We start from the raw sequence: 16,520 nt of genomic DNA, 5'->3' as shown, positions 1-16,520 counted from the left end.
GTATGGCTCCTGCTCCAGGTGCCCCCAAGCCCTACAGCTTGAAGGAGGTCCTTCCCAACCAGAGTTAACTCTCTGTGCCCAAGTAATTTCCATGTGACTTTGCAAGCTACTCCTTGAAGAGAAAAGCTTAACTAAATGATCACCTCATTCTAAACTAGTTCCTGTACATATAAGAATTCCTGTGAGCATAACACTGAAATTTACTGAAATGCTTACTTTCTTGCACTGGTCGATGGAGTGCATGTTACTTTACAGAAGCTAATACAATTCTGTCCCCGTTCCTTACAAAGGACCAGCCACAGTTTCTCCCCAAGAGGGAGCACATCTCTGCACTTACACAGCCTATATTCTTCCAGGACTCTTTATTACCATTTTCCCTACAGCTGATCTGTTCTGCACAGATTTTCTGCTCAGTATGAGGGGCTGGGGAGGGGGGCATTAATTATACAGCAAGATGGAGCAGAGCCAGGCAGCCCCTCTGGTGCACTGTCTCCTCCATGCACAGCCTTCTTCCTGCTGCTTTGCAGCTACAAGGATCACCTGTTGGTCTTGGCACCTTCCCAAGCTGGGGCCTAGCGGAAATGACAGAATCAGCTAGAAATGAAAGCCAGCTCCTATTCCAGCAACCCAAATGAGGGAAATACAAAAACAGATGATGGCAACGTGATCTAGCTGCTGCACGTGAGAGACAAGAGGGGGGTGGGGTAGAGGGGATAGATAAAGGGGTAAATGTTGGATAAAAAAAAACCCAAAACAAATAAAAAAACAGAAAATCTCCAAAACCACTAAAAGGAAGCTTTTTTTCTGCTGTAGTTCTCTTTTCATATTCAGCACAGCAAAAACATTAGGAGAGTTTTTCTCCATCTGAACACCTGCCAACAGGGAAAACTAGCTACCTTGTTCCTGCTCCTGCTGGAGTTGTCAGATGTTTCCATCTCCCAAATGAGAGATGTCAAAGGGATATTCAGGTACACAGCACAAACAACCTGCCTTTTTCAGGCCAGCTCCTCTCTGTACTGCACAGTGACACACAAGCTGTTCCAAGAGCTGTGTAAGGAATTCCCTTCTTCCACATCAGTGCTCAGCAAAACCTTTTACTTGATGTTTGGGTGAGATGCAATGCTGTGTAGTAGGAAGATTAAACATTACTCGCCTCTCATTTTGATCTTCTGGGCAGAAAAAGCAGATAAGTAATCCAACAGAAAAGGTAACCATCACTAACTATTTAAAACAGAGCAATGCTGCCTTTAAAATGATAAAAATACAAGCTAATTGCACACTGCATTTCCATATCTAAGTAGTTTCATATGAGCCCTTGAAATCCATATTTACTCAAAGCAGTAACCATTCTAACATCCTAGATCTCTCATCAAATTTCTCTGAACCCTTGAGTTGAGTGACACCATATATATTTACTCTCTCCAATACCTTAGCAGGCTTTAAAATGAACTTTAAACATTTTTTTTAACCCAATAGTTTTTAGAAACCATAACAATAAAAGCAGGAAAAACCTAATTCTTAAAAGGAAGTTTATTTCCTCTCCAAGAGCAATGGAATGGGTCCCTAGAGCTCCCTTCTTCCTGAGAAAACACTCTATGAATAATCAATTTAGAGTCCAATTCCTCAACAAGCACCGAGCCTTTAAACACACCCAGCATTCAGCAGTCTCTGTGACTCTGGCCTTTAAACTGTAACACTCTTTGCCTTTCTCTCCCTGGTTTCCCAAGCATTCTTTATTTTCTTTCCAGCAACTAGGTAGGTAAGCAGAGCAAAATTTGAGCAGTGGGAGCAAGCTGGGGCTAATTTGCACCTTATGAATTATTCAGGCCCTCCTGATTCCTGCACCTGCACTGAGGCAGGAAGCTTGCGAGGAACAGTCATTACTCTTCTCTTGGGTTTGCACAAGCTTGGTTACTGCTCAGACACTTTGTTCTGTAACCAAGGGCTTCAGGTCTTGTACTAAGCAATAGGAATGGGAGAAAAAAAAAATAACTGCATGCTGTCAACCCCCCCTCTCCTGCCTCAAACCCAGGATAATAATTCAACCCTGTTGTGAGACAAATGAATTGTAGGGTGTATGGACTGATGCTGAATTTATCTTACATATGCTAATCCAGATCAGAGCATCAGGAGAGAAAGAGCAAATGGGTGCTTGAGTTGGTCTTGTCAGACATTTACTCAGCTGCATTAAATTGCACATTTAAACTTCTCCCTGGCTCAGTAGGGAGTATTTCACGTGCATCAAGTATTTCACAAGCTAACCTGATCATTAAGGCATCCTTCTCCCCAGATACACCACAAATAAATTCTCTGCCTGGCATTCTGGCTGACATAAGGGCTGCTAACAGTTTAATACTATTGGAAAAGCCTATATTGTGTTTGCAACAGGGTGGATTTAACAAGCAAACAGGTCTTTTTCATCTCTATCTCCTATTATCTTGATAAACAGAATGTGACACCTACCTGCAATTCCAGATACAACCCATGAATCTAGAGAGCCATTAGGAACACTTGCAGAGAGGAGATACAAGCCAATTAGCACTATGAACATTTTAAGATAATGGTATGTTTTTGAGCTAATATGCTAAGGCAAACAGATCTAAAAGTATTACACAAATTCAAAGCAGCAAACACCATCTTTACTGTATCTCATGTCCACAATTGCACTGAGTATCATTAGGTCTTGTCCTTTATTAACATTGCTGTTCCCAACAAGTTCTCCAGTTAAAAGCTCGTCTCATTAATCCCAAGCAGCTAAGCATCATGCTTTGATTGATTCACTAAAACAGATCTGTGGTAACTGATAATGAAACCTCTTTAATCCCCTCTTCTAAAAACACCAAGTCAAACACAAGCGGTGAGCATTCAGAAAGGTACAGTCAATCCTTATCAAATCTTTGCTTTTCTTCTTTCTATGCCTAAGGAAGTTAATGCATTTTCCTGTTGATGCAGGCCGTGTGATTGGTCCTCTGCTTCTCTTATCACATTCTGATCCAACAATAGGTACTCTGGCGCTTTTTTAAGGTATTTTAATCGAGCATGTAAACACATTTTATTCTTTGATGCTCTTTCATTCAGCATCATTAATCCCCAGCATGAAATCAATAGACTTAAAACATTTAATCACGTCAAAACGCAACATACAAATCCACAAATGACTTCAGTTCATCACACACACTGAATAGCTTGCAAATTGGAAACTATGCCTTCTTTTTGCCTTGGGAATCAGTAAACCCTAAGCTAGTCTTCCACTGAAGCAAACAGATCCTTTCTCCAAGAATCTGCCATTAGGCAAAAAAAAATATAAACTGATAAACAAAACATGGGATTTTCTGTTTGCTCTGTCATCTTTTTTTATCCCTTACAGTCTCACTGGCCTTATGAGAAACCCTTGTTTTACTGCAATCTCTTCACAGTATGCATGTTTAAAAAAAGTTTAAAAACAATTACAGTAACTGGGTTACAGAATGTACTGGAGGTGTAAGAGAATGGAAAAACATCTTTGTGGTTGCTTGCTTTCCCTTTTTAACAGCATACATTGTTTCTCTGCTTGACTAGAATGCAAAAGGGACAATAATCCTAGGCACTTAAAAAAAGGAAAAAGAGAATAAGCTTATGATTATGATTCCAAAGCCTGTAGGACACAGAAAGTGACAAGAATCGCTTTGATGGGGCAAAAGTTGTGGCTGAGATGAAAAAAGGGCAGAAACAGGTAAACAGACAAAAGAAATAGTCTAGGTAATGGAATAATACCTTTAATTCTACTACATTAAAAAGCACTGAAAGCTTGCTAATTTCAAAGAAGAAAATCCAGTTTGGAAAGTGGTGAAGTGTGAGAATGGGCATGCTGAAACCCTGATTTGGGAGGCAGACACCAAAAAGCCTGCCTAGGTCCATGACCCCATCCCACCCACTGTCCCATGAAGAGTCCTACACAGCCTCCCCCAAACCCATGAGGTCCTTCACTATTAGGATGGAGCTTCTCTGGGTACCAACCACTAGGCACATGTCCACACAGACTCATTCTGGCAGCTGCCCATTTTCCACCTACAGGCAGAGCCCTGTCCTGAACTTTGCCTGTGCCGTGTGCAGAAGCCCCAAAAGGCAGGCAGAGTGCTGATGGTGGCACTGGCAAGGTGCTGTACTGTAGCCCTGCAGTCAGGTAATTCACCCAGAGAAGGAGCACCACCCCAGCAATAATCTGGCTATACAGATGCAGGACCTTCTGCCCAAGTGTCCATGGAAGTGAGGCTACTCTGTAATCAGGAATGCAAGATCCACAAGGCTAAAAGGTTGGGCAGAAAAGGGGGATCCTGGCTCCATACTGGAAATCTGGACACTAAGCATCTGGAGAGGAACAGTGAAAGGTCTGTTTCAGTATCCATAGCTGTTTCTGGCCCGATGTTGCTTCAGGGAAGGGAGCCTACAGTCCCAGTCCTGTCCATGCTCAGACAAGGATACAGATTCTTCTTCCCACTCTCCTTCCCCATCCCATAACTTCTGTGTTCCTGTTTATACAGCTGCCCATATTCAGCAAGAAGGGAGATGACACTCCACTGCTCCCCTCGTATCTTATCTGATTAGGCCTGCACCAAGGATCACAATGAGGCCAGCTTGTGCTCAGAACCTACACCTCAGGTCTCCCAGTCTGTTGATGAGCTAATTAATGAAGCTCATCTGCAAAAGTGGCAAAATTGCTGTTGCTGCTGCCAGTTTGCTTGACAAAAGACTCATCTCTCCTCCATTATAATCCAGAAAGGGCTACAGAGTGTACCTCTGAGGGAAAATGATGCTTTTATTTCCTAGTGGTTCTCTATACAGTCCAAAATGATTGATCTGATGTAACTGGGCTGTGTTTCCAGAGAAGCACGTACATTCCCTAGGCCACTAAAGTATACACCTAAACTAGATGGGTAAGGGCTCCTTTTTGGTTGTTCCTGGGACATTGAATTCCCTCTAGTGACTATAATGAGGAATTCAAGTGCTTTTCCTCAGAAGTCAGCTCAACATGCAAAGCTTAACCTTAATATACAGGTAGAAGTTTCATTGCACAATGAAGCACAAGTGCTACTCACTCAAGCATTAAAAAAGTTTTCTGAGAGTGTAACAGAGGTATCAGTGCCTCTAGTGTAGCACAACATAGTCCCACTCTAGTTGAGAGAGGGAATGAAAATTTCATAATAGGTATGACTAATCTAAATTTTACTGTAAGTATACAGAGTATAAGTGACCTCTTGATTTTGCAGTTTTTCCCATTGAAAGTAATGTTTATGCACTGAGCTGCATGAAGGAAAATATGTAGATTAGGGAATTGCTTCAAATGCTTTGCCTATCCTAGATGCATTAATTTTTCATTACCTCATTTTTGGAAAAAAAAAACAAACCCAAAAAACAAAATAACAACAAACTAAGAAAAAAAGCCCAATAAAAAACCTGAAGTAAAACTAAAATGTGAAATGAGGACATTCCAAATCCAGCAAAGAGAAGATCAAGCATTTTCTGCTGGCAGTGCACTTAATTATTACCAGTAACTTCCTATTTATTATCATCATCATCATTATTCTTTATCCTTCCTTTAAAAATGATCCAGACTACCTCTGCAAATGTGTGGGGTTTTTTTTCTGTTTGACAGATGCTAGATTCACTTTTGGCTGAAAGAAATCAAAGTTTAGACACAAGAAATACATCCTTTAAAGCCTGTGCTCTTCAGTTAACAATTTGGTTCTGGAGATGAATTGCAAGTAGAGACTTGGGCCTAAACAATCTTACTAACTAATGGGAATGCTAACAAGTAAAGCAGTGTACTTTGCACTGCAATGCTTATTTTCTCTTTGAACTCATGACAAATGAGAAGGACTGCTTCGAATTAGTCTTACAAATGTCAGCAATACAACAGAACACTGCAAATGTTCGTCTTTGAACAGTGGAGAGTCAAAGCGAACTGAGGTGAAAATGGTGTCCAGCAGAGCAATTCAGATCAGGAAAGCCATCCAACTCCAAAGCAGCTTGACCTGAACACAGCCCCAGAGGCAGTGCCACAGCTGCCAGCTAGACAGTAGCCAAGAAGTTAGCAGAGGTGCAAGCCAAGAAGCCAGCCATGAGCCCATGTGCCAATGCAGGGAAGCTGTATTCCAGAATTTGGCATCTGGGTCCTCCAGCTGCCAAACATCTCCCATCTGGCTGAGCCTGTGGACGAGGTGTTAAAAAGAAGATCAGGGAAGATTATACAAGAGCTAAAGCAGTACCCTTAGCAAGACAGCAAAGATGAAGAGGCACATTGTGCCCCCAACATGTGAAACTCATACACATTATCACTTTGTTCCCAGTGGATCAGAGGAGGCAGTCTGGACAAAACGCTCCACGTTTTAGAGGAAATTAACAGTTAGATGTGCATGAACTGAGGCAACTGTCCCAGCCTCTGGCCATCCACAGAGGTCAGCAGTTGCAGATTTGTGTGGAATTGGTTTGGAGTAAAACTGGCAACTTTTAGTAGATTTGATGAACCCAGTAAGAAAAATTAGAAAAAAAAACCTACAAAAATGTTTCTTCAAGACTTTGTGATCCACTCTGTTCCTCCATTATCACAAAGAAATTGAAGTATCAAATTCTGTACTTTCCTAACTGGAATACCATACTTCTTGGTGTAATTTTATGAAAGGATAACTTTCTTGCAATTTAGTGGAAAAAGATAAGTTTAGTAATACGAAGTTGAAAAATAGCCAAAACTGGGTAGGCATGAAATTTAATTCAAATGAAATATACCAACTAATATAGCTGCATTTAACTGCAGCAGAATTCACTTCTGACAAGCATTTACTGTTCCCAAACTCCAGCAGTGCCATACCCCAAGAAGAGGGACCAGCTGTGGGGAAGACTCCTAGCACTGTCAGCAGGTTCAAGTGCACCATAAGCATTCATATTTTCAAATAATGCACCAACTTTGATGTTAATCTAATTGATCTTACTTCCACCTTTCAATCTACAGGTCTATCAAATGAGGTTTGACAGATGTGTCTTCTTGATCAATTTGGTTATTTTAAAAACACATAACCCCCCTCCCCCCCAGCTCTTTTCCAAATTTCTGCTTTCATTAGAACCTACATGTCTTGCCAAATGCTACCTTTCAGTCTCATCTCGCTCCAGCCAGAGCATACCAACTTTCAGCAGTTTAGAACTGCTGCATGAGATGGCTTAGCCATCTTCCTCTACATCTAACCATGCATGTTTTTCAGAGGGCCTCATGGGTAGGATCTCATATTCATTACTACGGTATGTAAATACCAAGTAAATTCATGAGGGATTTTTAAAGCAAAATACTGACAACATCAACAAAGACCAAAAAATTAACAACATAAGTGTCCTTCTTGAAAATGCTTCTTGCAGAATAGAAGCCAACATGCAAAATGTTATATAGTTAATTTAATGCCAACTAAAGAAGGCTGCATTAAAAACTGTATCTGAATTGTGCATATGTTTTAGAAACACAACATTTTGAGAGACTAGTAGGCTTGTCAGAATAATTCCTGACATTGCACTGATAATACAATCAGATCAAAGAACATTCTAGGGATTTTTAAAAATAAATGTATCATTTCAATTTCATAGTAAAGGAAACCTTAAAAGATTTTTATTAGCTCTAACAGAGAAATTGCTCTTGCTGCTACTTTGAAAATGTTCAAGTAATAAGATCCTGCAAATTTTTAATATAAATATACCAGTTGTAGTGTAATTAACTGCAAATTGGAGATAGGAGTAGTCTTGAGGAATGACTTCTGTATTTGACTACTCATTAGCAATTTGAAAGTGTAATTGCTCTTAAACAGGCTTTCTTCCTAATTTTATTATGAAGCTTAGCTGTACTTATAAATGTGAAGAATTTGATTTATTCTGGAGCATACTTGCTTATATTGAATGTGTGAAGTTGTTTTTTCTTCTGTACTCCACAGACAGAAGGAACACAGGTCACTAAGAGCAGATAGAGCAGCAAGCTGATGGGTTTACACTTGCCCCATAATAAACACAACTCCAAAGGAACATTCAGAGGGGTGCACAAAACAAACAAAAGCAGGGAGGAGGACAGGCAAGCAAGCAAGCACACTGAGAGTCGACATTTCACTGCATACTGCTTTAAAACCCACTAAAGCAATATCCATGAGTCCCACAAAAACAGGAACCCTACCAGCTTTGGTACATCCTTCTGTCCTTTGACATCATTTCTACCTGGGCAAGTGGGGTGAACCCAAGGGCCTTTATGGTTTCACAGCACTTGCTGAAGCCTCCCAGTCACCCCCTGCCACTGGACTGGCATGTAAACCCTGTGCCATCCATCTACTAGGAACATAACACAGGAAGGTTTTAAAATTGTGCCCTCCTTGAAATAAAATGAAGAAGATGTTTGCAAAGAGCTCTTCCTACATTTTGTAGCTTTGCTTCACAGTAACTGGCGATGATCCACTATAACATGAGCTACATTGATGCACATCAACTTTGTTACTCAAATTCAGTAGACTACTTTGAATGCTTTAAACTATATTATTAAACATCAGAAAAGGTATTTTCTACTCTTACATTTTAAACACCGTGATTTATTAAAAAAAAAAAAAATTAAAAATTGCAGCTTTCCCACCACCCTCTGAGCCCCAAGATAAAAAAAGCAATTGCAAAACTCAACTTCAGATCTTGCCTGGCCCCACATACCCCCCAGTCATGACATAAAGAGGGAAAGAAACCTGAAAAGCACTGCTACTAGACTTCATCAATAAAACAGAATATTATATAATACACAATAAAATGCTTCATACCTGGAGTTGAAAAAACGAAAAGGGTTAACAGCTGACCTGGCACAGCCCCACATGCTCTCTCTGGAAATTGAACACAGACAATTAGGAATTTTAAGTTACCCCAAATAATCGAAGGGGACTTAGACAAGCTTGAGGAACACTTACTGCAAAGTAAGTAAGGCACATAGCCTCAGTGTGGAAGACACTTTAGGATTTTCCCATTCACTCAAAACTCTCCTCAAACTGAATTTGCTCTGTAGATGCCCCATCTAATGATAAGTAAGTAATTAGGAGCTCTGTGATTAATTTTCATGGCAGTGAAGTCAAAGCTTAAGGACCCATATGTCACTCAGTGGTAATTCTGGATCATGATCTATCATTTTTTTATTAAAAAAATCATCAGCAACAAAGAGGTAAACTCTAATGAGAATCTACAGCAGGCAGACATTGCATGAAGTGGCTGCAGTGAATGTCTGCTCCCAGAATTCTGCTGCATCAGTAATATTATTTCCACACAAAACCAAAAAACTTAAGCTTTAACATTTTTACTTAGAACTGGGACTCCAGGGAAAATATACAATCTTCTAAAATACCACTTTGAATAACGAACAACACCAATATACAGTGCCATAGCTGTACAAACTCCTGTGCTGGTTGAGATTTGGATTACATGAAATGTTCCTTTTCACAGACAAATTCTGATTTACTGCAGGTGCTCAAATAAGAAGCTCCATACAGATGGCTTTTGGAAAAAGTTCCACCAAGTTAGGGGGAAAAAAAAAAGAAAAACCTGCAGAAAGCCAAGAACATGAATAAGCCCCTTTGGTCCTTCTATTTGTGATTCAGACCTCAAAGGTACTGTGAAAGCAGTCTGAGGGCAATGCCCAAGAAACTAGCAAAAATATTAGAATAACAGTATGAATAATAAAAAGCTCTAGCACACTAGCAGTTGAATGTATTTGTACTGAATATGTTTTGAATCTTTTATAATGCTCAATTAAAATATCCAGGTTGGCATAGGAACTGATGAAAGTGAAAAGGAAATTTTCAGAAAAACTTTGCTTCATTTATATAATTGCATTTTCCACTGGCCCTTGGAAACCTACTAACGATCCATTTTCTCTCAAAATTTTGCACTGAATGTTTTGAACCTGTCACACTTCCCTGCTTCAAGTCTACAGTAAATAATGGCTTTCTTTACTGTTTTTGCCATTTGTTAGATGCTAAATTTCTGATAATGACACAAATATGGTATGCAGATGACAAAATGATGTACAGAATTTCTGAAGTGTAAGTTATTAGCTCTATCACTGCTTAACACTTTTGTTTTTTTCCCACACTCCATGTAGAGTCTTTTCCTTCTCAGAAATATGTATCACGTACTGTCTCACTGTAGCAAATAGGTACAAATTTTATTTTACAGCTGTGTCAGTACCTAATCAAAGAGCACTGTGACAAAATCTCCCCTGCCCAATCAGCCCTCAAATGAAAGCAACATGCACTGGAAAAATGTTTACTGGAAACCATTAAGACCAGTGGTTCTCTTCCATGTCAATTAATTTGCAATCATCTCTGTGCCTCATTGGAAAATCATTTATTTGCACAGGTGATATAAACATCAATTTATTACCTGGAAGTCATAACACTAAATTTTGGACACTCCTTTTCATAAAGTTCCCTTTTTAACAACTAAGCAACAGGGCAGACCAAAATTTGAGTTGCTGAGGTTAAGTATTTGCATGCTGAATTTTTGACAGTGGGAAATTTAGCAGGCAACTAAAACCCTGTTTAGAACCTACAGTATCCAGGCACTGAAGCAAAGGACACTCAGGTATCATCCAACAACCTCACTGACACCTTAAAGTTATTATGCTTCTTTCTGTTTGGTGTGAGAACCAAATGGCTGTGGCCTCCCACCCTGCCTCTTCTCCAATCCAGAAACCACAGAGAGAAATACCTAATCCTTGCCTCTGGAACTTGAAGCTTATCTGTGCTATGAAAATGGCTAAAACACATCTCAGACCATGTTATCAGCATAAAAAGGATCTGTAACAGTCACTTCCTATTCCAAAATGCAAGTGTAGAATAAAGAAGAGGAAAAGGACCACTCCTGAGTATCTTTTGCACACAAATGTAGATATTTGGCTTCCTGACACCAGGCTTTTATGCCAGAGGTGGGTGGCTGCACCACTGCTGGCTGTCACATTTTCCCACAGAGAGATGGTCAATGGGAAGAGGACAGCACACTCTGGGTGTTACAGCAGGCAAAAATAGGTAAGCTCAGAACTTGATCTCTTCATTTCCACACTGGAAAGTTGGGAATGTGAGCTGCTCTTTTTTTTTTTTTCCAAACTACTTTAATGAACTATTACAGTTCAGAAGCCCAAGCTCCAAAGAGAGCAGAAACAACTCACAGCCAAGTACCCAGCCAGGATGTAAGTGGAGACATCTCTAGGAAGCTGATTGCTCTGCCCATTGAACTTCAAAGCCTTTAACTCTTTGTTGACTATACTGTGGGAGTGTTAATGCCTTGTGCAGGTGCTCTGCCACAGTGCTGGAGCCAATCATCTATTTCAGAAGCTCACAACACCTCCATCAGACTTTCCCCAAAGCAGAAAAATCTGCATCTTGTCTCAAGTGCCTGTGCTGCTGTGGCTCATCTTGGTCCTGGGTACCTGCAGTGCTTCATGTGTGTTGCAAGCATTTGGGGACAGTGGAACCTCTATGTGATGCAACATATTGGCAAGGATGTACCTGTTACAGAATTTCATGTACTTGTAGTTCCTCTCAAGCAAAAGGAGAACCACCTTCTGTTATTCTGACTATAGGAATGGCAAAAGATCTCAGAAATCATGTGGTGATACAGACAGCCGAGCAGTTCTGAAGTGGAAAAATGGAGTGCAAAAGGAATCAACCTGTTCAGCTTGGTAAATAATTTTCAGCAAACAATTTATTATACAACATTACTCTATTATTGTGCTTTTGAAACTTTTATGACTGAGATTTTGGTCATTATTATAGTTCCTCCTGTGAACTTATTTATCAATGGTTTGACTCTTTGGCCCTGACAAGCAACTGATTATAGAAACAGCAGTGCTAATCAGTTCTTAAGAGAAATACCATGGTGACTTCTATGTCTATCTGACAGCACTGTGTGTCCCTGATTTATCATGAATTATCCCAGCACTATGCTAAATATTGTACTTTTCATGCAAATAATTGAGGTACATATTTTGACAAGACTGGGACTGCTGACTTTTAATGAGTACATAAACCAAGTATTTCTTTTACAGCCTGATGTCAGCTTCTGGTGATTTCCAGGTTAATTTATTTTTCAGGCTCTGTTTGCAGTGCTGGGCTTTCCAGCCAGCAGCAGATCCTGTCCCCAGGCCTTAAGGTGAGCACTTTCTAGGGCAGCCTCTGGCCCCAGTGCCTGCCAGCCTGCTCCATGCCCCCCTGAGCTAGCAACACAGGCTGGACAAGAGAGCTCTGGCAGTTGCTGCCTCCTCTGATCCACCCGGGTCTCTTCCTTATTTTCTGCCTGCCTCAGCTTTCATATTTCCTTGCACTGCTTTATCCTCTGGCAACTCAGTATATTTCGCAAGGATAAATAAAAGAAAAATATGACCCAGAATCTCATGCTTGACACATTTTGGTCACTGCTCTAATGATGGAGGTGCAGAGTTTGACTCTGAAACCTGTGACTGTGATTACTCCAGGATTAGATACTAAAATATCAGCCATTGTGCTGCTTTACTCCTTGTTTTAGCCTTCAATTCCTTTATTTTGACTAGAGTAATTTCATATGTGTGGCAGCTGTGAGGTCCAAGTATCCTTTCTGTGATGTATTCAGAATAGTAATGCTCATGTTCTAAGTCACATACACATGGACAGTGGCACCTCCTTGGCACACAGGCTCAACACAAAAAAAACCCTCTCTTCATATCCATCATCCAAGAGCTTCCATTCCCTCCTCTTTTATCTCCAGCATAAAAAGAACTTGCTGTGAGAAATGAGGTTGTGGTGAAATCACTACTAGTCAAAGAGGATTTAACTAATAGATGGGGAAACCTACCACAATCTTTTCCCATTATGCAGGAGAAAGGAAAATGGCAGGACAAAAAAAAAGTAGGTTATTTTTTTTTATTCCTGTATTTACATGCTCATTCAATTATGCCTTGCCAACAGTGTCCCCCTCTTAATAGTTCCCTCCTTTACATGCAGTTTACATACCCGTGACCTACACAACTTTTGTGGTTTTGCATGCATTGACCTGAACACTCAGGACAATATTTCCATAAATCAGTGTAAGCACTGCTATTAAGATTTAATTGTGCTGCATGTACGTCTGTCAAAATCACAGGAACTGCCTTATGGAAAAGGAAAGATAAAAACTTATCTAATCTAGATAATGAAACAAGAAGTAATTTTGGCTCAAGTGACAGCAGAGGACAATGCTCTTTCTTTTTCTTATCAGTAAGTCAAAGTAGCAGTTCGCTGAGGAAGTTTTATTGTGGCTTTTCCTGGCAGTGTTCTGCTATCCAATCCACACCTCTGAGTATTTGTTATAGCTCTAAATTTCTTCAGGCACACAGCTCTGTCCCTGCTTTCTGTGCTGATTTAGAAAGACAAAACATAAAAAGCTGAATAACGAATCACTGGGGAAAGAGATGCCAAACAGGTGTACAAACTGCTAACTGGGTCGTAGTAACTCATTATGTTATTTATAATTCATTCTTTGGAGTCATGCTCTTCAAGCAATTACAGAATGCCTGCCTCACTATCCATAAAATGCATTTCACATATCTAGCAACTAATGACTTGAGCTTCACTCTGGAGCAACACATTTTAGTGGATTAAGCATGGGAGCAAGAGGCAGATGTACCTGATCCCAACTCATTCTCTCCTTGGCTGCATGGCCTTGAGCAAGTCACTAACCTGTGTATAATTATAATATTTAAACACACAGGGGACCTGTACAATTTAATTAGTTAATGTTTGCAAAGCACTCTGAAGACAAAAATGCTTTATGAATGATAATCACACGCTATTGTTTCATGGCATTTTATTCCAAAGCATGTTTGTGTAAACATGTTTAGAAATGTAAAATTCCAGTAATGGCAAAGTTTGACAACTACCTTAAAATGACTGGCACTTCTTAGACTGAAATTTAAATTAATTAACAAATTTAACTTATGCTAAGAAGACATTTATATGTGAATTAAATACAGACACTAAACTGAAGCTGGGAAACAAGATCTTTGAAAGTTTCTTTGTGACAGATAAAGGAAGTGAAAAAGACATACAGAAGGTATCAATGAACCAATACATGTAACTCTTTCACTGCAAGATAATGGTGCCCCAAATAGATGAAGTGTTGAGTTACTTTTTTCTTTAGCATCCAGACTTCTGTTAGTTTCAGGACTAATCATTAGACCAAACAAAGTTCATGGCAAACAGAAACAAGATTTTGGACTTTAACAGAACCAGGATTCCTTAGTTCTTCAAGCTTATTATGTAATTAATTTAAATATTTTTCTCAAAAGGAAAAAATTACTCCTAGCAATGGTATGGTAAAAGCTCTGGAATGACCCACTCAACAGTCACGGAAACTTATTTTGACAGAGGAGACAGGAAGTTATGATTTTATGTAGATCAAGGTAAAAGCACTGTTATTTTCAAATTAGCTTTCTTCAGGGAACAACTGACAATACCCCAATCTCCTGATACACTTCCATTTAAGCAACACAGCCCTTTCAAAGCAGGAAGTAATGTTAATTTCTCTGTAGAAGCTGGTTTTGATTTACAGTTGCCATTCACCTGGCCATTGTTTCCAATGATCTTTGGCTGATGGGGAATCCTGTTATTCTGGCAAAAGGCCTTGGGACATATAATAGAAAATTTTCATACCAAAAAATCCTAGTGCATGCACAAGATGGCATCCTTTGATTTTACTGCCCTTTTGTCAAACATCACATATTTAAAAAAAGGAACCTTTTTAGAACAATATGGGTTTATTGGATTATTGAAACCCCAGGTTCATACTTAGTGCCTAAAGAGCAATTCCCAAAGGTATATAGGTCTTTCAAGCTCTTGAAGTCCTTAATAAGGGCTTCAGGCCAATTCATTTTTATAAACAAACAGATGTTTCTGAGTATTCAGATTTTGGTAGGAATAGCTTTATAAAAGGTCATATAAACCCACTGTAGAAGAAGTCAGTACTTCTTCAACAAGCTGTCTGAACTGCATGTAGGGAAGGCATGTGGGTAGGAGAAATCACACCTGTAGTGGCTGGGGCAAGTCAAATTTAGATGTACTAAGTTCAGCTTCTTCTCAAGCCACAAACTTCCAGCACAGCCTTAGAAAATAACATAGAAGGGGTTCCCTCATAAATAACTTCAGCAATGTAAAGTTTTATCACTCTCTAAACCACTTGTCCGGGTTTCTTTACAGCTGCTGGGGAACACAGATACGTTCTGAAAGGCAGATGAGCATAACTGATAACATGATTAGACCCAGAAATATCTCTCCACTAAAGAAATCCAAAATACTTGAGCCTAACTTTTAGATATTTTGCATTGTGAGAGAGGAACTTTGCTGCGAGGTAATGTCCAAATTGGACAGCCCAGCACTACCAGAGGGTGCCTAAGATAGCTGAGACACAGCCCACTGCCAGCTCAGCAGTGCCCTTGGCTCAGTAGCCAGCGTCCAACCCAGCAACAGTTTTCACTGCAGAAACCTCTTCTTTTCTGCCACAGGATACTGACTTGAGACTGCTGACAAAAAATAAAACAAAACTAGAACAGAAACATCCCTGAAATAATGACACAGCGGGGGCACCAACCATAACAGATGCCTTGCAGGGCTCTATGTCACTACTGTCTTTCGCTTACGTATCTGCACAAATGCCTCTCAATACTTTTAGCAAGTCAGTCCAGTTTGTAGAACAACGCTGGAGGAGGCCAAGGAGAAGTCTCACCATGTTACAGCCTGTGGGGACGTCAGAGGCCCATAGACAGTTCTTTCTGAGTGTGTGGTCCAATCTCCCTGCAATTCCAGCAACTATGTAACCTTCTGCTCTAAAGTCTTGCTGCAATGGAAAAATGCATCCCACACTTGGGTACTCTTCATGAGACAAGTAAAATTGAAATTCATATATTCCCACAACTTCACTTCAAACCAATTAGTGTTCTCCAGTGGAAAAAAAAAATCCTTTATTGAGGAATTCTGGATGAGCACTAGCCAATTCTCCATATGTAAAATCACCACGCAGTTGTGTGCCAGTTTTAAAATGAGCACAGGCAGATGTACCAGAGAAGAGGGAAGCAAAGTTCACACAAACACTGCTGAAATACTCTCGCTTATGTTTTTTGAAGACTCGGGAAAAAGTATTTTGTCTGTAAGTGGAAGGAAAAAATGAGGTGAAAGTTCCCTATAATGAATAGCTCAACAGTAGTAATGATTGCAACCGAAGCAGGAGCACAAACTAAAACAAAGAGTAGAAAATGAACAACTGATGGCAATAAAGATACAAACTTCTAAAGAGGTAAAAATAAACCACAGAAGTTGATTTACAAAGAAGAAGAGGAGGGAGAAAAAAAGAGATTTAGGAAAAATAAATCAGATTTGAAAAGTATGCACTAATTTAAGAGAGTACATTGGTACAGTGGCTATGCTGTCTGTCTGTTGCGGAGTCTCCTTTTTTCTTCTGCAGTATTCAAAACTAACTCTTACTGTACT

At 39.8% G+C, this 16,520-nt stretch overlaps 1 protein-coding gene across 5 annotated transcripts in view; it reads right to left on the bottom strand.

Moving 5' to 3' along the window:
- Positions 1–16,520, bottom strand: part of KLF12 (KLF transcription factor 12) — a 234,160-nt gene that overhangs the window by 54,739 nt on the left and 162,901 nt on the right. For 3 of the 5 annotated variants that reach the window (XM_071431074.1, XM_071431076.1, XM_071431075.1), the window contains exon 6: positions 8,802–8,861. The exons of the other annotated variants lie outside the window; for them this stretch is intronic. In XM_071431074.1, coding sequence (XP_071287175.1) covers positions 8,802–8,861 — 60 coding nt within the window. The remainder of the gene's footprint in view (positions 1–8,801; positions 8,862–16,520) is intronic. 5 annotated transcript variants of the gene reach the window in all.

This window comes from Agelaius tricolor, unplaced genomic scaffold, assembly GCF_023055355.1.
Source record: "Agelaius tricolor isolate 1412-34295 unplaced genomic scaffold, bAgeTri1.0.p SCAF_7, whole genome shotgun sequence".
Classification (NCBI taxonomy): Eukaryota; Metazoa; Chordata; class Aves; order Passeriformes; family Icteridae; genus Agelaius; species Agelaius tricolor.
Note: the sequence above shows the minus strand (reverse complement) of the source record. Positions and strands in the feature narration are given on the sequence as shown.